The sequence below is a fragment of the Magallana gigas genome, chromosome 2 (genome assembly GCF_963853765.1).
Source record: "Magallana gigas chromosome 2, xbMagGiga1.1, whole genome shotgun sequence".
In the NCBI taxonomy this organism is placed as follows: domain Eukaryota; kingdom Metazoa; phylum Mollusca; class Bivalvia; order Ostreida; family Ostreidae; genus Magallana; species Magallana gigas.
In genome coordinates this window covers 20128347-20148426 of record NC_088854.1, presented here as the reverse complement: position 1 = coordinate 20148426, position 20080 = coordinate 20128347, and the positions used below count along the sequence as shown (strand labels likewise).

The 20080-nt window shown below is 38.9% G+C and overlaps 13 protein-coding genes across 13 annotated transcripts; 10 read left to right on the top strand and 3 right to left on the bottom strand.

Annotated features, from left to right (window-relative positions):
- The first annotated feature begins 431 nt into the window (after positions 1-431).
- On the top strand, positions 432-1058 carry LOC136272794 (histone H4). Its single transcript, XM_066075457.1, has one exon. The coding sequence runs from the start codon at positions 469-471 to the stop codon at positions 778-780; it is 312 nt and encodes a 103-aa protein (XP_065931529.1). The 5' UTR covers positions 432-468; the 3' UTR covers positions 781-1058.
- Positions 1059-1381: 323 nt separating this feature from the next.
- On the bottom strand, positions 1382-2210 carry LOC136272793 (histone H2B-like). The gene has a single exon (XM_066075456.1). The coding sequence runs from the start codon at positions 2068-2070 to the stop codon at positions 1699-1701; it is 372 nt and encodes a 123-aa protein (XP_065931528.1). The 5' UTR covers positions 2071-2210; the 3' UTR covers positions 1382-1698.
- On the top strand, positions 2206-2777 carry LOC136272792 (histone H2A). The gene has a single exon (XM_066075455.1). The coding sequence runs from the start codon at positions 2338-2340 to the stop codon at positions 2716-2718; it is 381 nt and encodes a 126-aa protein (XP_065931527.1). The 5' UTR covers positions 2206-2337; the 3' UTR covers positions 2719-2777.
- Positions 2778-4063: 1286 nt separating this feature from the next.
- Positions 4064-4960, top strand: LOC136272788 (histone H1-delta-like). The gene has a single exon (XM_066075449.1). The coding sequence runs from the start codon at positions 4082-4084 to the stop codon at positions 4799-4801; it is 720 nt and encodes a 239-aa protein (XP_065931521.1). The 5' UTR covers positions 4064-4081; the 3' UTR covers positions 4802-4960.
- Positions 4961-6288: 1328 nt separating this feature from the next.
- LOC117681584 (histone H3) lies at positions 6289-7257 on the top strand. The gene has a single exon (XM_066075451.1). It carries the CDS (start codon positions 6491-6493, stop codon positions 6899-6901), a length of 411 nt encoding a protein of 136 aa, XP_065931523.1. The 5' UTR covers positions 6289-6490; the 3' UTR covers positions 6902-7257.
- Positions 7258-7927: 670 nt separating this feature from the next.
- Positions 7928-8561, top strand: LOC136272791 (histone H4). The gene has a single exon (XM_066075454.1). It carries the CDS (start codon positions 7972-7974, stop codon positions 8281-8283), a length of 312 nt encoding a protein of 103 aa, XP_065931526.1. The 5' UTR covers positions 7928-7971; the 3' UTR covers positions 8284-8561.
- A 544-nt stretch (positions 8562-9105) lies between these two features.
- Positions 9106-9668, bottom strand: LOC136272790 (histone H2B-like). Its single transcript, XM_066075453.1, has one exon. It carries the CDS (start codon positions 9571-9573, stop codon positions 9202-9204), a length of 372 nt encoding a protein of 123 aa, XP_065931525.1. The 5' UTR covers positions 9574-9668; the 3' UTR covers positions 9106-9201.
- Positions 9669-9770: 102 nt separating this feature from the next.
- Positions 9771-10280, top strand: LOC105320427 (histone H2A). The gene has a single exon (XM_066075452.1). The coding sequence runs from the start codon at positions 9841-9843 to the stop codon at positions 10219-10221; it is 381 nt and encodes a 126-aa protein (XP_065931524.1). The 5' UTR covers positions 9771-9840; the 3' UTR covers positions 10222-10280.
- Positions 10281-11581: 1301 nt separating this feature from the next.
- On the top strand, positions 11582-12461 carry LOC136272787 (histone H1-delta-like). The gene has a single exon (XM_066075448.1). The coding sequence runs from the start codon at positions 11585-11587 to the stop codon at positions 12302-12304; it is 720 nt and encodes a 239-aa protein (XP_065931520.1). The 5' UTR covers positions 11582-11584; the 3' UTR covers positions 12305-12461.
- A 1334-nt stretch (positions 12462-13795) lies between these two features.
- LOC136272789 (histone H3) lies at positions 13796-14760 on the top strand. The gene has a single exon (XM_066075450.1). The coding sequence runs from the start codon at positions 13995-13997 to the stop codon at positions 14403-14405; it is 411 nt and encodes a 136-aa protein (XP_065931522.1). The 5' UTR covers positions 13796-13994; the 3' UTR covers positions 14406-14760.
- Positions 14761-16654: 1894 nt separating this feature from the next.
- On the top strand, positions 16655-17288 carry LOC136272786 (histone H4). The gene has a single exon (XM_066075447.1). The coding sequence runs from the start codon at positions 16699-16701 to the stop codon at positions 17008-17010; it is 312 nt and encodes a 103-aa protein (XP_065931519.1). The 5' UTR covers positions 16655-16698; the 3' UTR covers positions 17011-17288.
- A 323-nt stretch (positions 17289-17611) lies between these two features.
- Positions 17612-18440, bottom strand: LOC105320432 (histone H2B-like). Its single transcript, XM_066075446.1, has one exon. The coding sequence runs from the start codon at positions 18298-18300 to the stop codon at positions 17929-17931; it is 372 nt and encodes a 123-aa protein (XP_065931518.1). The 5' UTR covers positions 18301-18440; the 3' UTR covers positions 17612-17928.
- LOC136272785 (histone H2A) lies at positions 18436-19007 on the top strand. The gene has a single exon (XM_066075444.1). It carries the CDS (start codon positions 18568-18570, stop codon positions 18946-18948), a length of 381 nt encoding a protein of 126 aa, XP_065931516.1. The 5' UTR covers positions 18436-18567; the 3' UTR covers positions 18949-19007.
- Positions 19008-20080: the final 1073 nt, after the last annotated feature.

The window sequence follows — 20080 nt, the reverse complement described above, 5'->3', positions numbered from 1 at the left end:
CCTCATTCCATTTGATACATCCTGTTGATCAGGTTTTTTTTCTTTTTGTCTTTTTTTTGTTTTGTTTTGTTTTGTTTTGGTTTTTTTTTTTTTTTACACACTGCACATTCATTTATTACCAATTTAATTCTTTTCGATGAATTGTACAGGTGTGCAGTACACTTATATAAACATGTATATATATTTAATATTTCGTAACAGTTAATGATATAAATTAAGTATAAACTATGATAAGAAAACCGACACAGTAAATATGTAAGATGTGTGTATGTGGATTCCATGTCAAACAGATAAGGCCCGAGGCGGGTTTATACCTTAGCCAATCAGCGTTGACTTTACTAATCGCCTAGTTTGTACTGCCGAACTTTTCAAGGTATGGTGCCTTCTCACGGGTCGTAAATTGAAGCTATATATAATTTGGTATCGCGAAACAAGGTTCATCTCAGTACATCTTCACTGAACGTAAACATGTCTGGTCGTGGTAAAGGAGGAAAAGGACTTGGAAAGGGGGGCGCCAAGCGTCACAGGAAAGTTCTTCGAGACAACATCCAGGGTATCACCAAGCCTGCCATCCGTCGTCTTGCACGTAGAGGTGGAGTTAAACGTATCTCTGGACTCATCTACGAGGAAACCCGTGGTGTCTTGAAAGTCTTCCTCGAGAACGTCATCCGTGATGCAGTCACATACACAGAGCATGCCAAGAGAAAGACCGTCACAGCCATGGACGTTGTCTACGCTCTGAAGAGACAGGGACGTACCCTCTACGGATTCGGCGGTTAAACTGCCACTCCTGTGTGCTTGCAGCACTGACAACAAACAAACGGCCGTTTTAACGGCCACCAAACTTTTAGAAAAGATGCCTCTATCACAAATGCTGTGAAATACACCGACACGCTCTGTGAGACATACTACACTTTTACCTGTCATTAGTAATGAGTTAGCATTCATTTCCCCTGCCACATGCACTCGAAATAAGAGTGGTTGGAAGTCACATGAGTGTTATGAACAATCACTTTTACACTTAGCCTAATCAAAGAATGATATTAAAGTAAGCCACATTTCACATGTCAGAAGATGACTATTGTTTAAATTTAAATAGGTCAGTTATTGCGCATTGATTTAATGATAATGTAAAGAAATATATTCATGTCATTTGATCCTCCAACCCTCATTGATTTCTCTTGTAAGTGTCTAAAACATGACAGAATAAGTAATTGAAATCAGAAATTTTAATTGAAAACTGCAGAATTGTATTTTTATTATCTTACATGTTGAAATGATATTAAATTGCTATGGTGAAAAGGATTAAAACTATTAAAATATAGGGCAGTGAAATTGACTTTAATCATGATTGAAAAAGCAGACACTGATAATGTTTAGCTCATTATTTTATGACCATATTGTAGATTGCACTGTTTTGATATATTAAATTGTACGATAATATTGAATAATGAAGATCAATAGGTAATTGGTGTACAGTAATAGAGACAGAACTTTTTTTATTCTTAGATGTGACAGCCTGTTGTAATTTCAGTTTCTGTGAAGATGGGTACTCATTCTGATAGTGAAACAATCATGACTATTGAACACAAATTTAATGTACCAGTAACTGCGTATTGTAATGATGGTAGCTTTTCGAAAAAATTGTGTGGCCCTGAAAAGGGCCGTTTGGTTATGTCAACTACATATCCCTGCAGTTTACTTGCTGCTGGTGTACTTGGTGACAGCTTTGGTACCTTCAGAGACAGCATGCTTGGCCAATTCACCTGGCAGGAGAAGGCGGACTGCAGTCTGGATTTCTCTGCTGGTGATGGTTGAGCGTTTGTTGTAGTGGGCCAGACGGGAGGCCTCAGCGGCAATTCTCTCGAAGATGTCATTGACGAAAGAATTCATGATGCTCATGGCCTTGCTGGAAACTCCAGTGTCAGGGTGCACCTGTTTCAAGACTTTGTAGATGTAGATAGCGTAGGATTCCCTCCTCCTCCTGCGCCTCTTCTTGTCCCCAGTTCTCTGGGCCTTAGCCTTGGTGGCAGCTTTCTTAGAACCTTTAGATCCAACTTTGGGTGGCATGTTTACAGTGTGAAGACTGAAACTATGAATGGCGCATTGCTCTCGGTAGATTTATATATAACACGAGGCGGATTGAAGCGTACAGGTAAATTGCGGACGTCTTTGTAAACATCATATTGGTCAGGACGCCCGAGGTGCGTTTAAAACGAGCGCTGTGATTAGTGGATCATTTCAATCCGTGGAAGTGTTTAAATAGAGTGGCGCAGCGCATGGCGTGTTATTCGTTGATTTAATTTTGTCAGCGCCCAACCCACACACCAATCTAAAATGTCAGGACGTGGTAAAGGAGGCAAAGTGAAGGGAAAGGCAAAGAGCCGATCTTCCCGTGCCGGACTACAGTTTCCCGTTGGTCGTATCCACCGTCTGCTGAGGAAGGGCAACTACGCCGAGAGAGTGGGAGCCGGTGCCCCAGTGTATCTGGCCGCTGTCCTTGAGTACTTGGCCGCTGAAGTGTTGGAGTTGGCAGGCAACGCAGCCCGTGACAACAAGAAAACCAGAATCATCCCCCGTCATCTGCAGCTTGCTATCCGCAACGACGAGGAGTTGAACAAACTTCTGTCCGGTGTGACCATCGCACAGGGTGGTGTTTTGCCCAACATCCAGGCCGTGCTCCTCCCCAAGAAGACCCAGAAGCCAGCCGCCAAGTAAAAAGTCAGCCCTGTCGACTTGACTTGTCTGTACCAAACGGCCGTTTTCACGGCCACCCATATTTTTCGAAAAGATGTCTCTATAGCATGTAATTAAGCACACATATACAATGCAGATACCCATTACACGTTTATTGAATGCATTGCCACACACCGTCAACCTATTACATGAATTTCTATTCATGTTCAATTAATATCCAATTTGATGTTGTTCCAACGCTCTCAAATGCTAAACACAAATTTAATTTATATCAGCTACCCCTCAAAAATACATTAGTGTGTGAAAAAATTAAAATTTGAGCTCAAATCTCGATCATGTTTGACATTGGTTAAACTAGTGATATAAATGCATGCATAATGTTAGAATGATATGTACTTGAACAATTGCGACATCCGATTCTGATTTTATACAGTGTTTCATGGGGGAGATCATTTGTGCGTTATTTTATTATTATTATTATTATTCTTTTTCTATTTGAATTGATATCCAAACGGTGAATGTACATTCACCTACGTATGCATGGTCTGCGCATTACAAATTAAGGTCTAAGTAAGATGTGCACACGTGAAAACTGCAGTTTTGGCAATGTTATCATGATTGCACAAATGAACTAATTATTTATTCACGTCATTCATCACCCGTTTTTTTTCCCAATTCATGATCAACTACTACCTTAGTATATCTATATTTATGTTGATATGCTTTTTGACTGTATGTGCATTTGTTAACATAACGCCGTTTTCTTGCACGTACTATACTGTACATCGCACTTCGCGTAAAGTAGATAATGTAATTCAATTTTCTTTATTTTTCAAAAAATCCTATGACTTTTGCCACTGAATATTTTGATATTATTATTAAAGTGACGACTTTTTCTTTCTTATTTTATTTTATTTATTTGTTTTTCTTTCTGACAACTTTAAAAATTTATAATTCTCTCTTGCTCTTGTTCTGTGTATCGTGTGTTTCTGGGTGTATGGACCTGGTGTGAATTTCACTTAAAAGAAGATATGTATGGGCCTTCTACACAATAGACGATATACAATACACTTATGTCTGTATGTTGGACGTTAAAAAAAAGTAATTTTCTGTGAATAATTATCAATTTTAAAGACATTGCGTGACTTTATCGGCATTTGGAGTTGGAATTTGCTACTCTGTCCTACGTTTTCCTTTCATTTGAGTTCCTTTAGCGGAGAATTTACGTAAAATATGCAGATGATATGGTAGGGATATATCCACACAATGTGATTTTCATAAAATAGCTGCAATCGGTACTCATTAAACGGCGCAGCAAGGATGTAAACATCGGCATCAAAACACACATCAATTCTACTATGCATATGCGCTTCGATTTTAAGGGATGTTTTCGAGGACGTCCGCGCCCGCTGTAAACAAAAGCAGCGAGAGCGTGAGACTTCACTATTTCCTCGTATTAGTTCGCAGTGAATTGTACAGCGTTTTCGTTTCGTCCGAAGCCATGGCAGACACAGCAACCACAACCCCAGTCAAGAAGAAGGTTACTAAGCCTAAGGTACCTGCAGCACACCCCAAGTACGTTGACATGATCAGGGCCGCCTTGGAATCTCTGAAAGAGCGTGGTGGATCTTCCAGACAGGCCATTCTGAAGTACATAATGGCCAACTTTAAAGTGGGAAACGACGTCAACCCCATTAATGTCCACCTTAAAATGGCACTCAAGAACGGAGTGAAGAAAGGCGCTCTGAAACAAGCCAAAGGAACAGGCGCCACTGGCTCTTTCAAGTTAGGAGACAAGCCAAAGACAGAGAAAAAACCAAAGGCGAAGAAAGTCACCAAACCCAAGGCAGCCAAACCAAAGAAGGCCACAGCTGTTAAGCCTAGGAAGGCGGCAAGGGAGAAAAAGACTGCTGAGAAGAAGAAGAAGTCCCCCAAGAAAGCAGCTGGACCTAAGAAAGTTAAGACACCCAAGAAGAAGACGGCAGCCAAATCCCCTAAGAAGGCAGCAGCCAAGCCAAAGAAGGCCAAGACTCCGAAAAAAGCAGCAGCAGCAGCCAAGCCAAAGAAAGCCAAGACTCCCAAGAAGACAGCAGCTAAAAAATAAGCAATCATAGCATCATTGCAGATTGCAAACCTTCAACAAAAGCCCTTTTCAGGGCTACCAATATTTTTCGAAAAGATGCCTTAATTACAAATGCAAGTTGCAAAGAAACATGCAAGTACAATGAATTCATATACACTTTATACAGGTACATTAAGCCCCTTCTAGTTTTTCTGTGATAATGTGTTATTACATATTATTAATTCATATCTGACTATGGTATGGTTCAGAAGGGGGGGGGGGGGGGCATTAACAACACAAACTCACAAATAAGATATTAAAAAGGAGATATAAACAAATTGTAAATGAGTAACATGGCAAGGGTTTGTAATGCAAGGTGCATGCTTTTTTCATAATGTTCACGGCTACAGACCAGAGTATGAATACTCGAGTAGTAAAATTTACAGGAGTAGTAATGAAGATTTGAAAGAAAAATTATGGGTGGGGGGTGAGATGAGAGAAATAACAAACACCAAACATAGCTATGAATGTGTTTTTTGTTTTTTATTTTGCTCCTGCAACTAACTGCATGATATTGATTGAGGTCTGTTTAGTGAATACACAAAAAAAAAATACATGCATTTACATTATTCAAATCCAACATTTATAAGGCTAAGCGATATGAGTACAACAAATAATGTACATCATTCATATATGTTGTAGACTAACTAGAAAGTGGGTTGATACACATTATCATAAGATTAGTGATGTTGAATTCTGATTGAAAGGAAACATACGGAGAGAGAGAGAGAGCGAGAGAGAGAGAGAGAACAAACATGCATTTTTTTTAACATTATTTTATTATGATTCTACTCTGGTTACATTATTCTTTCTTCTATCTTTGACACTGAACAGAATAGCAAAAAACTGAAATCTACACCTTATAGTTTGCATGATGAACTTTGAAACATACAGTCTTCCTGAGATTTTTTACCCCTCTCTTTCCAGAATCAAGTGGCTCTCATTGTGTCTGTATTTACAATTACAACTAGTGTTTTGGACTTACATGCCCGGATATTTCTGTGCAAATCAAACTATAAAAGTAAGTTCTTTTGTTACTTAGCTAAATCATGAATGATAAAACATATAAATGCATATGGCGTAGATCTTCTGAACTATAGATCTTTTATGTTTCTCTCTGATAAATCTATATCTTTATTTACTTATTTATTTATTGGGGGGGGGGGGGGTTATGATGCTGGGTTTATTGTAATTGAATTGAGATATCAGATGATCATTCAGCATATACTATTCCCATTTTAATGCCAGAGAATCAATAGGTTAAAATATTGAGTGAATGTAAGTTGTGCAATATTCTAATGGGTTGTAGCTTTTTTTAAAGTATCAATTACATCCTGTAGAATATAGATGGTGTTTAATACTTTATGTAAATCAAATAAGTTTTAGTTATAATTGGAATAAAAGTTTTGTTCCACTAAGTACACGGACGATATTTTTCGGAGTACACAAATTCTGTGCAAAAGCCGGATCGAAATGATTTTTTCACCTGGCCAATCGGAACGGGTTATTATCGACTAATCGCTGACCACCTCTCTCGGTCAAGATCACCAATGGCGATTGTCGTTAGTGGGGGTGCTGTGATATCGGAGAGCAGACAGTTAATCGTCGACTCGGTATAAAGTGTATACAGAGGACCGTCTGGCTCATTCATTCATTTGACACTCGTCGAAGATGGCACGTACCAAGCAGACCGCAAGAAAATCTACTGGAGGTAAAGCTCCACGTAAACAACTGGCCACCAAGGCAGCCCGTAAGAGCGCTCCAGCAACTGGTGGCGTCAAGAAACCCCACAGATACAGGCCAGGAACCGTCGCTCTTCGTGAGATCAGGAGATACCAGAAAAGCACAGAGCTGCTGATCAGGAAACTGCCATTCCAGCGTCTGGTCCGTGAGATTGCTCAGGACTTCAAGACCGACCTGCGTTTCCAGAGTTCAGCCGTCATGGCTCTCCAGGAAGCCAGCGAAGCCTACCTTGTCGGACTCTTTGAGGACACCAACTTGTGCGCTATCCACGCCAAGAGAGTCACCATCATGCCCAAAGATATCCAGCTTGCCAGACGTATCCGTGGCGAGAGAGCTTAGATTCTCTTTTGTCTCTTGACAAACTCAAAACGGCCGTTTTCACGGCCACCAAAACCTTTAGAAAAGATGCCTTCACATTACATACAATTGATACTCTAATTATTGAATAAGCGTGCATTCATCTATAATAAATATATGTAAGATGGCTCGCATAAACACACGCACACATATATCCCATGAATAAAATAAATACAGCAATACAAGTATATTTCAGTGGAAACTTTCTTAACAAATGGACAACATGAGAAACAGTGAATTGATATATCACAAACTGTCAAAACTATTGCTATAAATGGTAACTGTCCCACTGCGAGCAAAACTCAAACTAACACAAATGTGTACATTAAAAAAAAGAAATAAGAAGATATCTTTAATTATAACAAAAATGTAAATACCATTATCATTCTTATATTATGGATTTATAACATAGTCATGATGTTCCTAAAGGTCAATCTGCTAATTATTATTAAAATAGGAGTATGTTCCTTTATGGAGAAGGAATACAGGAATCATATTGTGTCTTTTGAATAAATTACATTAATTTTGTGAAATCAGTTAATGTCTCTTAGATTTTAGCTACTGGCTCTGACCATATCTTTTGCCTCATTCCATTTGATACATCCTGTTGATCAGGTTTTTTTTCTTTTTGTCTTTTTTTTGTTTTGTTTTGTTTTGTTATGGTTTTTTTTTTTTTTTTACACACTGCACATTCATTTATTACCAATTTAATTCTTTTCGATGAATTGTACAGGTGTGCAGTACACTTATATAAACATGTATATATATTTAATATTTCGTAACAGTTAATGATATAAATTAAGTATAAACTATGATAAGAAAACCGACACAGTAAATATGTAAGATGTGTGTATGTGGATTCCATGTAAAACAGATAAGGCCCGAGGCGGGTTTATACCTTAGCCAATCAGCGTTGACTTTACTAATCGCCTAGTTTGTACTGCCGAACTTTTCAAGGTATGGTGCCTTCTCACGGGTCGTAAATTGAAGCTATATATAATTTGGTATCGCGAAACAAGGTTCATCTCAGTACATCTTCACTGAACGTAAACATGTCTGGTCGTGGTAAAGGAGGAAAAGGACTTGGAAAGGGGGGCGCCAAGCGTCACAGGAAAGTTCTTCGAGACAACATCCAGGGTATCACCAAGCCTGCCATCCGTCGTCTTGCACGTAGAGGTGGAGTTAAACGTATCTCTGGACTCATCTACGAGGAAACCCGTGGTGTCTTGAAAGTCTTCCTCGAGAACGTCATCCGTGATGCAGTCACATACACAGAGCATGCCAAGAGAAAGACCGTCACAGCCATGGACGTTGTCTACGCTCTGAAGAGACAGGGACGTACCCTCTACGGATTCGGCGGTTAAACTGCCACTCCTGTGTGCTTGCAGCACTGACAACAAACAAACGGCCGTTTTAACGGCCACCAAACTTTTAGAAAAGATGCCTCTATCACAAATGCTGTGAAATACACCGACACGCTCTGTGAGACATACTACACTTTTACCTGTCATTAGTAATGAGTTAGCATTCATTTCCCCTGCCACATGCACTCGAAATAAGAGTGGTTGGAAGTCACATGAGTGTTATGAACAATCACTTTTACACTTAGCCTAATCAAAGAATGATATTAAAGTAAGCCACATTTCACATGTCAGAAGATGACTATTGTTTAAATTTAAATAGGTCAGTTATTGCGCATTGATTTAATGATAATGTAAAGAAATATATTCATGTCATTTGATCCTCCAACCCTCATTGATTTCTCTTGTAAGTGTCTAAAACATGACAGAATAAGTAATTGAAATCAGAAATTTTAATTGAAAACTGCAGAATTGTATTTTTATTATCTTACATGTTGAAATGATATTAAATTGCTATGGTGAAAAGGATTAAAACTATTAAAATATAGGGCAGTGAAATTGACTTTAATCATGATTGAAAAAGCAGACACTGATAATGTTTAGCTCATTATTTTATGACCATATTGTAGATTGCACTGTTTTGATATATTAAATTGTACGATAATATTGAATAATGAAGATCAATAGGTAATTGGTGTACAGTAATAGAGACAGAACTTTTTTTATTCTTAGATGTGACAGCCTGTTGTAATTTCAGTTTCTGTGAAGATGGGTACTCATTCTGATAGTGAAACAATCATGACTATTGAACACAAATTTAATGTACCAGTAACTGCGTATTGTAATGATGGTAGCTTTTCGAAAAAATTGTGTGGCCCTGAAAAGGGCCGTTTGGTTATGTCAACTACATATCCCTGCAGTTTACTTGCTGCTGGTGTACTTGGTGACAGCTTTGGTACCTTCAGAGACAGCATGCTTGGCCAATTCACCTGGCAGGAGAAGGCGGACTGCAGTCTGGATTTCTCTGCTGGTGATGGTTGAGCGTTTGTTGTAGTGGGCCAGACGGGAGGCCTCAGCGGCAATTCTCTCGAAGATGTCATTGACGAAAGAATTCATGATGCTCATGGCCTTGCTGGAAACTCCAGTGTCAGGGTGCACCTGTTTCAAGACTTTGTAGATGTAGATAGCGTAGGATTCCCTCCTCCTCCTGCGCCTCTTCTTGTCCCCAGTTCTCTGGGCCTTAGCCTTGGTGGCAGCTTTCTTAGAACCTTTAGATCCAACTTTGGGTGGCATGTTTACAGTGTGAAGACTGAAACTATGAATGGCGCATTGCTCTCGGTAGATTTATATATAACACGAGGCGGATTGAAGCGTACAGGTAAATTGCGGACGTCTTTGTAAACATCATATTGGTCAGGACGCCCGAGGTGCGTTTAAAACGAGCGCTGTGATTAGTGGATCATTTCAATCCGTGGAAGTGTTTAAATAGAGTGGCGCAGCGCATGGCGTGTTATTCGTTGATTTAATTTTGTCAGCGCCCAACCCACACACCAATCTAAAATGTCAGGACGTGGTAAAGGAGGCAAAGTGAAGGGAAAGGCAAAGAGCCGATCTTCCCGTGCCGGACTACAGTTTCCCGTTGGTCGTATCCACCGTCTGCTGAGGAAGGGCAACTACGCCGAGAGAGTGGGAGCCGGTGCCCCAGTGTATCTGGCCGCTGTCCTTGAGTACTTGGCCGCTGAAGTGTTGGAGTTGGCAGGCAACGCAGCCCGTGACAACAAGAAAACCAGAATCATCCCCCGTCATCTGCAGCTTGCTATCCGCAACGACGAGGAGTTGAACAAACTTCTGTCCGGTGTGACCATCGCACAGGGTGGTGTTTTGCCCAACATCCAGGCCGTGCTCCTCCCCAAGAAGACCCAGAAGCCAGCCGCCAAGTAAAAAGTCAGCCCTGTCGACTTGACTTGTCTGTACCAAACGGCCGTTTTCACGGCCACCCATATTTTTCGAAAAGATGTCTCTATAGCATGTAATTAAGCACACATATACAATGCAGATACCCATTACACGTTTATTGAATGCATTGCCACACACCGTCAACCTATTACATGAATTTCTATTCATGTTCAATTAATATCCAATTTGATGTTGTTCCAACGCTCTCAAATGCTAAACACAAATTTAATTTATATCAGCTACCCCTCAAAAATACATTAGTGTGTGAAAAAATTAAAATTTGAGCTCAAATCTCGATCATGTTTGACATTGGTTAAACTAGTGATATAAATGCATGCATAATGTTAGAATGATATGTACTTGAACAATTGCGACATCCGATTCTGATTTTATACAGTGTTTCATGGGGGAGATCATTTGTGCGTTATTTTATTATTATTATTATTATTCTTTTTCTATTTGAATTGATATCCAAACGGTGAATGTACATTCACCTACGTATGCATGGTCTGCGCATTACAAATTAAGGTCTAAGTAAGATGTGCACACGTGAAAACTGCAGTTTTGGCAATGTTATCATGATTGCACAAATGAACTAATTATTTATTCACGTCATTCATCACCCGTTTTTTTTCCCAATTCATGATCAACTACTACCTTAGTATATCTATATTTATGTTGATATGCTTTTTGACTGTATGTGCATTTGTTAACATAACGCCGTTTTCTTGCACGTACTATACTGTACATCGCACTTCGCGTAAAGTAGATAATGTAATTCAATTTTCTTTATTTTTCAAAAAATCCTATGACTTTTGCCACTGAATATTTTGATATTATTATTAAAGTGACGACTTTTTCTTTCTTATTTTATTTTATTTATTTGTTTTTCTTTCTGACAACTTTAAAAATTTATAATTCTCTCTTGCTCTTGTTCTGTGTATCGTGTGTTTCTGGGTGTATGGACCTGGTGTGAATTTCACTTAAAAGAAGATATGTATGGGCCTTCTACACAATAGACGATATACAATACACTTATGTCTGTATGTTGGACGTTAAAAAAAAGTAATTTTCTGTGAATAATTATCAATTTTAAAGACATTGCGTGACTTTATCGGCATTTGGAGTTGGAATTTGCTACTCTGTCCTACGTTTTCCTTTCATTTGAGTTCCTTTAGCGGAGAATTTACGTAAAATATGCAGATGATATGGTAGGGATATATCCACACAATGTGATTTTCATAAAATAGCTGCAATCGGTACTCATTAAACGGCGCAGCAAGGATGTAAACATCGGCATCAAAACACACATCAATTCTACTATGCATATGCGCTTCGATTTTAAGGGATGTTTTCGAGGACGTCCGCGCCCGCTGTAAACAAAAGCAGCGAGAGCGTGAGACTTCACTATTTCCTCGTATTAGTTCGCAGTGAATTGTACAGCGTTTTCGTTTCGTCCGAAGCCATGGCAGACACAGCAACCACAACCCCAGTCAAGAAGAAGGTTACTAAGCCTAAGGTACCTGCAGCACACCCCAAGTACGTTGACATGATCAGGGCCGCCTTGGAATCTCTGAAAGAGCGTGGTGGATCTTCCAGACAGGCCATTCTGAAGTACATAATGGCCAACTTTAAAGTGGGAAACGACGTCAACCCCATTAATGTCCACCTTAAAATGGCACTCAAGAACGGAGTGAAGAAAGGCGCTCTGAAACAAGCCAAAGGAACAGGCGCCACTGGCTCTTTCAAGTTAGGAGACAAGCCAAAGACAGAGAAAAAACCAAAGGCGAAGAAAGTCACCAAACCCAAGGCAGCCAAACCAAAGAAGGCCACAGCTGTTAAGCCTAGGAAGGCGGCAGGGGAGAAAAAGACTGCTGAGAAGAAGAAGAAGTCCCCCAAGAAAGCAGCTGGACCTAAGAAAGTTAAGACACCCAAGAAGAAGACGGCAGCCAAATCCCCTAAGAAGGCAGCAGCCAAGCCAAAGAAGGCCAAGACTCCGAAAAAAGCAGCAGCAGCAGCCAAGCCAAAGAAAGCCAAGACTCCCAAGAAGACAGCAGCTAAAAAATAAGCAATCATAGCATCATTGCAGATTGCAAACCTTCAACAAAAGCCCTTTTCAGGGCTACCAATATTTTTCGAAAAGATGCCTTAATTACAAATGCAAGTTGCAAAGAAACATGCAAGTACAATGAATTCATATACACTTTATACAGGTACATTAAGCCCCTTCTAGTTTTTCTGTGATAATGTGTTATTACATATTATTAATTCATATCTGACTATGGTATGGTTCAGAAGGGGGGGGGGGGGGCATTAACAACACAAACTCACAAATAAGATATTAAAAAGGAGATATAAACAAATTGTAAATGAGTAACATGGCAAGGGTTTGTAATGCAAGGTGCATGCTTTTTTCATAATGTTCACGGCTACAGACCAGAGTATGAATACTCGAGTAGTAAAATTTACAGGAGTAGTAATGAAGATTTGAAAGAAAAATTATGGGTGGGGGGTGAGATGAGAGAAATAACAAACACCAAACATAGCTATGAATGTGTTTTTTGTTTTTTATTTTGCTCCTGCAACTAACTGCATGATATTGATTGAGGTCTGTTTAGTGAATACACAAAAAAAAAATACATGCATTTACATTATTCAAATCCAACATTTATAAGGCTAAGCGATATGAGTACAACAAATAATGTACATCATTCATATATGTTGTAGACTAACTAGAAAGTGGGTTGATACACATTATCATAAGATTAGTGATGTTGAATTCTGATTGAAAGGAAACATACGGAGAGAGAGAGAGAGAGCGAGAGAGAGAGAGAGAACAAACATGCATTTTTTTTAACATTATTTTATTATGATTCTACTCTGGTTACATTATTCTTTCTTCTATCTTTGACACTGAACAGAATAGCAAAAAACTGAAATCTACACCTTATAGTTTGCATGATACTTTGAAACATACAGTCTTCCTGAGATTTTTTACCCCTCTCTTTCCAGAATCAAGTGGCTCTCATTGTGTCTGTATTTACAATTACAACTAGTGTTTTGGACTTACATGCCCGGATATTTCTGTGCAAATCAAACTATAAAAGTAAGTTCTTTTGTTACTTAGCTAAATCATGAATGATAAAACATATAAATGCATATGGCGTAGATCTTCTGAACTATAGATCTTTTATGTTTCTCTCTGATAAATCTATATCTTTATTTACTTATTTATTTATTGGGGGGGGGGGGGGGGTTATGATGCTGGGTTTATTGTAATTGAATTGAGATATCAGATGATCATTCAGCATATACTATTCCCATTTTAATGCCAGAGAATCAATAGGTTAAAATATTGAGTGAATGTAAGTTGTGCAATATTCTAATGGGTTGTAGCTTTTTTTAAAGTATCAATTACATCCTGTAGAATATAGATGGTGTTTAATACTTTATGTAAATCAAATAAGTTTTAGTTATAATTGGAATAAAAGTTTTGTTCCACTAAGTACACGGACGATATTTTTCGGAGTACACAAATTCTGTGCAAAAGCCGGATCGAAATGATTTTTTCACCTGGCCAATCGGAACGGGTTATTATCGACTAATCGCTGACCACCTCTCTCGGTCAAGATCACCAATGGCGATTGTCGTTAGTGGGGGTGCTGTGATATCGGAGAGCAGACAGTTAATCGTCGACTCGGTATAAAGTGTATACAGAGGACCGTCTGGCTCATTCATTCATTTGACACTCGTCGAAGATGGCACGTACCAAGCAGACCGCAAGAAAATCTACTGGAGGTAAAGCTCCACGTAAACAACTGGCCACCAAGGCAGCCCGTAAGAGCGCTCCAGCAACTGGTGGCGTCAAGAAACCCCACAGATACAGGCCAGGAACCGTCGCTCTTCGTGAGATCAGGAGATACCAGAAAAGCACAGAGCTGCTGATCAGGAAACTGCCATTCCAGCGTCTGGTCCGTGAGATTGCTCAGGACTTCAAGACCGACCTGCGTTTCCAGAGTTCAGCCGTCATGGCTCTCCAGGAAGCCAGCGAAGCCTACCTTGTCGGACTCTTTGAGGACACCAACTTGTGCGCTATCCACGCCAAGAGAGTCACCATCATGCCCAAAGATATCCAGCTTGCCAGACGTATCCGTGGCGAGAGAGCTTAGATTCTCTTTTGTCTCTTGACAAACTCAAAACGGCCGTTTTCACGGCCACCAAAACCTTTAGAAAAGATGCCTTCACATTACATACAATTGATACTCTAATTATTGAATAAGCGTGCATTCATCTATAATAAATATATGTAAGATGGCTCGCATAAACACACGCACACATATATCCCATGAATAAAATAAATACAGCAATACAAGTATATTTCAGTGGAAACTTTCTTAACAAATGGACAACATGAGAAACAGTGAATTGATATATCACAAACTGTCAAAACTATTGCTATAAATGGTAACTGTCCCACTGCGAGCAAAACTCAAACTAACACAAATGTGTACATTAAAAAAAAGAAATAAGAAGATATCTTTAATTATAACAAAAATGTAAATACCATTATCATTCTTATATTATGGATTTATAACATAGTCATGATGTTCCTAAAGGTCAATCTGCTAATTATTATTAAAATAGGAGTATGTTCCTTTATGGAGAAGGAATACAGGAATCATATTGTGTCTTTTGAATAAATTACATTAATTTTGTGAAATCAGTTAATGTCTCTTAGATTTTAGCTACTGGCTCTGACCATATCTTTTGCCTCATTCCATTTGATACATCCTGTTGATCAGGTTTTTTTTCTTTTTGTCTTTTTTTTGTTTTGTTTTGTTTTGTTTTGGTTTTTTTTTTTTTTTTACACACTGCACATTCATTTATTACCAATTTAATTCTTTTCGATGAATTGTACAGGTGTGCAGTACACTTATATAAACATGTATATATATTTAATATTTCGTAACAGTTAATGATATAAATTAAGTATAAACTATGATAAGAAAACCGACACAGTAAATATGTAAGATGTGTGTATGTGGATTCCATGTAAAACAGATAAGGCCCGAGGCAGGTTTATACCTTAGCCAATCAGCGTTGACTTTACTAATCGCCTAGTTTGTACTGCCGAACTTTTCAAGGTATGGTGCCTTCTCACGGGTCGTAAATTGAAGCTATATATAATTTGGTATCGCGAAACAAGGTTCATCTCAGTACATCTTCACTGAACGTAAACATGTCTGGTCGTGGTAAAGGAGGAAAAGGACTTGGAAAGGGGGGCGCCAAGCGTCACAGGAAAGTTCTTCGAGACAACATCCAGGGTATCACCAAGCCTGCCATCCGTCGTCTTGCACGTAGAGGTGGAGTTAAACGTATCTCTGGACTCATCTACGAGGAAACCCGTGGTGTCTTGAAAGTCTTCCTCGAGAACGTCATCCGTGATGCAGTCACATACACAGAGCATGCCAAGAGAAAGACCGTCACAGCCATGGACGTTGTCTACGCTCTGATCTATAATAAATATATGTAAGATGGCTCGCATAAACACACGCACACATATATCCCATGAATAAAATAAATACAGCAATACAAGTATATTTCAGTGGAAACTTTCTTAACAAATGGACAACATGAGAAACAGTGAATTGATATATCACAAACTGTCAAAACTATTGCTATAAATGGTAACTGTCCCACTGCGAGCAAAACTCAAACTAACACAAATGTGTACATTAAAAAAAAGAAATAAGAAGATATCTTTAATTATAACAAAAATGTAAATACCATTATCATTCTTATATTATGGATTTATAACATAGTCATGATGTTCCTAAAGGTCAATCTGCTAATTATTATTAAAATAGGAGTATGTTCCTTTATGGAGAAGGAATACAGGAATCATATTGTGTCTTTTGAATAAATTACATTAATTTTGTGAAATCAGTTAATGTCTCTTAGATTTTAGCTACTGGCTCTGACCATATCTTTTGCCTCATTCCATTTGATACATCCTGTTGATCAGGTTTTTTTTCTTTTTGTCTTTTTTTTGTTTTGTTTTGTTTTGTTTTGGTTTTTTTTTTTTTTTTACACACTGCACATTCATTTATTACCAATTTAATTCTTTTCGATGAATTGTACAGGTGTGCAGTACACTTATATAAACATGTATATATATTTAATATTTCGTAACAGTTAATGATATAAATTAAGTATAAACTATGATAAGAAAACCGACACAGTAAATATGTAAGATGTGTGTATGTGGATTCCATGTAAAACAGATAAGGCCCGAGGCGGGTTTATACCTTAGCCAATCAGCGTTGACTTTACTAATCGCCTAGTTTGTACTGCCGAACTTTTCAAGGTATGGTGCCTTCTCACGGGTCGTAAATTGAAGCTATATATAATTTGGTATCGCGAAACAAGGTTCATCTCAGTACATCTTCACTGAACGTAAACATGTCTGGTCGTGGTAAAGGAGGAAAAGGACTTGGAAAGGGGGGCGCCAAGCGTCACAGGAAAGTTCTTCGAGACAACATCCAGGGTATCACCAAGCCTGCCATCCGTCGTCTTGCACGTAGAGGTGGAGTTAAACGTATCTCTGGACTCATCTACGAGGAAACCCGTGGTGTCTTGAAAGTCTTCCTCGAGAACGTCATCCGTGATGCAGTCACATACACAGAGCATGCCAAGAGAAAGACCGTCACAGCCATGGACGTTGTCTACGCTCTGAAGAGACAGGGACGTACCCTCTACGGATTCGGCGGTTAAACTGCCACTCCTGTGTGCTTGCAGCACTGACAACAAACAAACGGCCGTTTTAACGGCCACCAAACTTTTAGAAAAGATGCCTCTATCACAAATGCTGTGAAATACACCGACACACTCTGTGAGACATACTACACTTTTACCTGTCATTAGTAATGAGTTAGCATTCATTTCCCCTGCCACATGCACTCGAAATAAGAGTGGTTGGAAGTCACATGAGTGTTATGAACAATCACTTTTACACTTAGCCTAATCAAAGAATGATATTAAAGTAAGCCACATTTCACATGTCAGAAGATGACTATTGTTTAAATTTAAATAGGTCAGTTATTGCGCATTGATTTAATGATAATGTAAAGAAATATATTCATGTCATTTGATCCTCCAACCCTCATTGATTTCTCTTGTAAGTGTCTAAAACATGACAGAATAAGTAATTGAAATCAGAAATTTTAATTGAAAACTGCAGAATTGTATTTTTATTATCTTACATGTTGAAATGATATTAAATTGCTATGGTGAAAAGGATTAAAACTATTAAAATATAGGGCAGTGAAATTGACTTTAATCATGATTGAAAAAGCAGACACTGATAATGTTTAGCTCATTATTTTATGACCATATTGTAGATTGCACTGTTTTGATATATTAAATTGTACGATAATATTGAATAATGAAGATCAATAGGTAATTGGTGTACAGTAATAGAGACAGAACTTTTTTTATTCTTAGATGTGACAGCCTGTTGTAATTTCAGTTTCTGTGAAGATGGGTACTCATTCTGATAGTGAAACAATCATGACTATTGAACACAAATTTAATGTACCAGTAACTGCGTATTGTAATGATGGTAGCTTTTCGAAAAAATTGTGTGGCCCTGAAAAGGGCCGTTTGGTTATGTCAACTACATATCCCTGCAGTTTACTTGCTGCTGGTGTACTTGGTGACAGCTTTGGTACCTTCAGAGACAGCATGCTTGGCCAATTCACCTGGCAGGAGAAGGCGGACTGCAGTCTGGATTTCTCTGCTGGTGATGGTTGAGCGTTTGTTGTAGTGGGCCAGACGGGAGGCCTCAGCGGCAATTCTCTCGAAGATGTCATTGACGAAAGAATTCATGATGCTCATGGCCTTGCTGGAAACTCCAGTGTCAGGGTGCACCTGTTTCAAGACTTTGTAGATGTAGATAGCGTAGGATTCCCTCCTCCTCCTGCGCCTCTTCTTGTCCCCAGTTCTCTGGGCCTTAGCCTTGGTGGCAGCTTTCTTAGAACCTTTAGATCCAACTTTGGGTGGCATGTTTACAGTGTGAAGACTGAAACTATGAATGGCGCATTGCTCTCGGTAGATTTATATATAACACGAGGCGGATTGAAGCGTACAGGTAAATTGCGGACGTCTTTGTAAACATCATATTGGTCAGGACGCCCGAGGTGCGTTTAAAACGAGCGCTGTGATTAGTGGATCATTTCAATCCGTGGAAGTGTTTAAATAGAGTGGCGCAGCGCATGGCGTGTTATTCGTTGATTTAATTTTGTCAGCGCCCAACCCACACACCAATCTAAAATGTCAGGACGTGGTAAAGGAGGCAAAGTGAAGGGAAAGGCAAAGAGCCGATCTTCCCGTGCCGGACTACAGTTTCCCGTTGGTCGTATCCACCGTCTGCTGAGGAAGGGCAACTACGCCGAGAGAGTGGGAGCCGGTGCCCCAGTGTATCTGGCCGCTGTCCTTGAGTACTTGGCCGCTGAAGTGTTGGAGTTGGCAGGCAACGCAGCCCGTGACAACAAGAAAACCAGAATCATCCCCCGTCATCTGCAGCTTGCTATCCGCAACGACGAGGAGTTGAACAAACTTCTGTCCGGTGTGACCATCGCACAGGGTGGTGTTTTGCCCAACATCCAGGCCGTGCTCCTCCCCAAGAAGACCCAGAAGCCAGCCGCCAAGTAAAAAGTCAGCCCTGTCGACTTGACTTGTCTGTACCAAACGGCCGTTTTCACGGCCACCCATATTTTTCGAAAAGATGTCTCTATAGCATGTAATTAAGCACACATATACAATGCAGATACCCATTACACGTTTATTGAATGCATTGCCACACACCGTCAACCTATTACATGAATTTCTATTCATGTTCAATTAATATCCAATTTGATGTTGTTCCAACGCTCTCAAATGCTAAACACAAATTTAATTTATATCAGCTACCCCTCAAAAATACATTAGTGTGTGAAAAAATTAAAATTTGAGCTCAAATCTCGATCATGTTTGACATTGGTTAAACTAGTGATATAAATGCATGCATAATGTTAGAATGATATGTACTTGAACAATTGCGACATCCGATTCTGATTTTATACAGTGTTTCATGGGGGAGATCATTTGTGCGTTATTTTATTATTATTATTATTATTCTTTTTCTATTTGAATTGATATCCAAACGGTGAATGTACATTCACCTACGTATGCATGGTCTGCGCATTACAAATTAAGGTCTAAGTAAGATGTGCACACGTGAAAACTGCAGTTTTGGCAATGTTATCATGATTGCACAAATGAACTAATTATTTATTCACGTCATTCATCACCCGTTTTTTTTCCCAATTCATGATCAACTACTACCTTAGTATATCTATATTTATGTTGATATGCTTTTTGACTGTATGTGCATTTGTTAACATAACGCCGTTTTCTTGCACGTACTATACTGTACATCGCACTTCGCGTAAAGTAGATAATGTAATTCAATTTTCTTTATTTTTCAAAAAATCCTATGACTTTTGCCACTGAATATTTTGATATTATTATTAAAGTGACGACTTTTTCTTTCTTATTTTATTTTATTTATTTGTTTTTCTTTCTGACAACTTTAAAAATTTATAATTCTCTCTTGCTCTTGTTCTGTGTATCGTGTGTTTCTGGGTGTATGGACCTGGTGTGAATTTCACTTAAAAGAAGATATGTATGGGCCTTCTACACAATAGACGATATACAATACACTTATGTCTGTATGTTGGACGTTAAAAAAAAGTAATTTTCTGTGAATAATTATCAATTTTAAAGACATTGCGTGACTTTATCG

What these genes read in the sequence shown, in the direction of transcription:
- LOC136272794 (XM_066075457.1), top strand. Translation starts at nt 469, where the DNA reads ATGTCTGGTCGTGGTAAAGGAGGAAAAGGACTTGGAAAGGGGGGCGCC.
- LOC136272793 (XM_066075456.1), bottom strand. Translation starts at nt 2,070, where the DNA reads ATGCCACCCAAAGTTGGATCTAAAGGTTCTAAGAAAGCTGCCACCAAG.
- LOC136272792 (XM_066075455.1), top strand. Translation starts at nt 2,338, where the DNA reads ATGTCAGGACGTGGTAAAGGAGGCAAAGTGAAGGGAAAGGCAAAGAGC.
- LOC136272788 (XM_066075449.1), top strand. Translation starts at nt 4,082, where the DNA reads ATGTTTTCGAGGACGTCCGCGCCCGCTGTAAACAAAAGCAGCGAGAGC.
- LOC117681584 (XM_066075451.1), top strand. Translation starts at nt 6,491, where the DNA reads ATGGCACGTACCAAGCAGACCGCAAGAAAATCTACTGGAGGTAAAGCT.
- LOC136272791 (XM_066075454.1), top strand. Translation starts at nt 7,972, where the DNA reads ATGTCTGGTCGTGGTAAAGGAGGAAAAGGACTTGGAAAGGGGGGCGCC.
- LOC136272790 (XM_066075453.1), bottom strand. Translation starts at nt 9,573, where the DNA reads ATGCCACCCAAAGTTGGATCTAAAGGTTCTAAGAAAGCTGCCACCAAG.
- LOC105320427 (XM_066075452.1), top strand. Translation starts at nt 9,841, where the DNA reads ATGTCAGGACGTGGTAAAGGAGGCAAAGTGAAGGGAAAGGCAAAGAGC.
- LOC136272787 (XM_066075448.1), top strand. Translation starts at nt 11,585, where the DNA reads ATGTTTTCGAGGACGTCCGCGCCCGCTGTAAACAAAAGCAGCGAGAGC.
- LOC136272789 (XM_066075450.1), top strand. Translation starts at nt 13,995, where the DNA reads ATGGCACGTACCAAGCAGACCGCAAGAAAATCTACTGGAGGTAAAGCT.
- LOC136272786 (XM_066075447.1), top strand. Translation starts at nt 16,699, where the DNA reads ATGTCTGGTCGTGGTAAAGGAGGAAAAGGACTTGGAAAGGGGGGCGCC.
- LOC105320432 (XM_066075446.1), bottom strand. Translation starts at nt 18,300, where the DNA reads ATGCCACCCAAAGTTGGATCTAAAGGTTCTAAGAAAGCTGCCACCAAG.
- LOC136272785 (XM_066075444.1), top strand. Translation starts at nt 18,568, where the DNA reads ATGTCAGGACGTGGTAAAGGAGGCAAAGTGAAGGGAAAGGCAAAGAGC.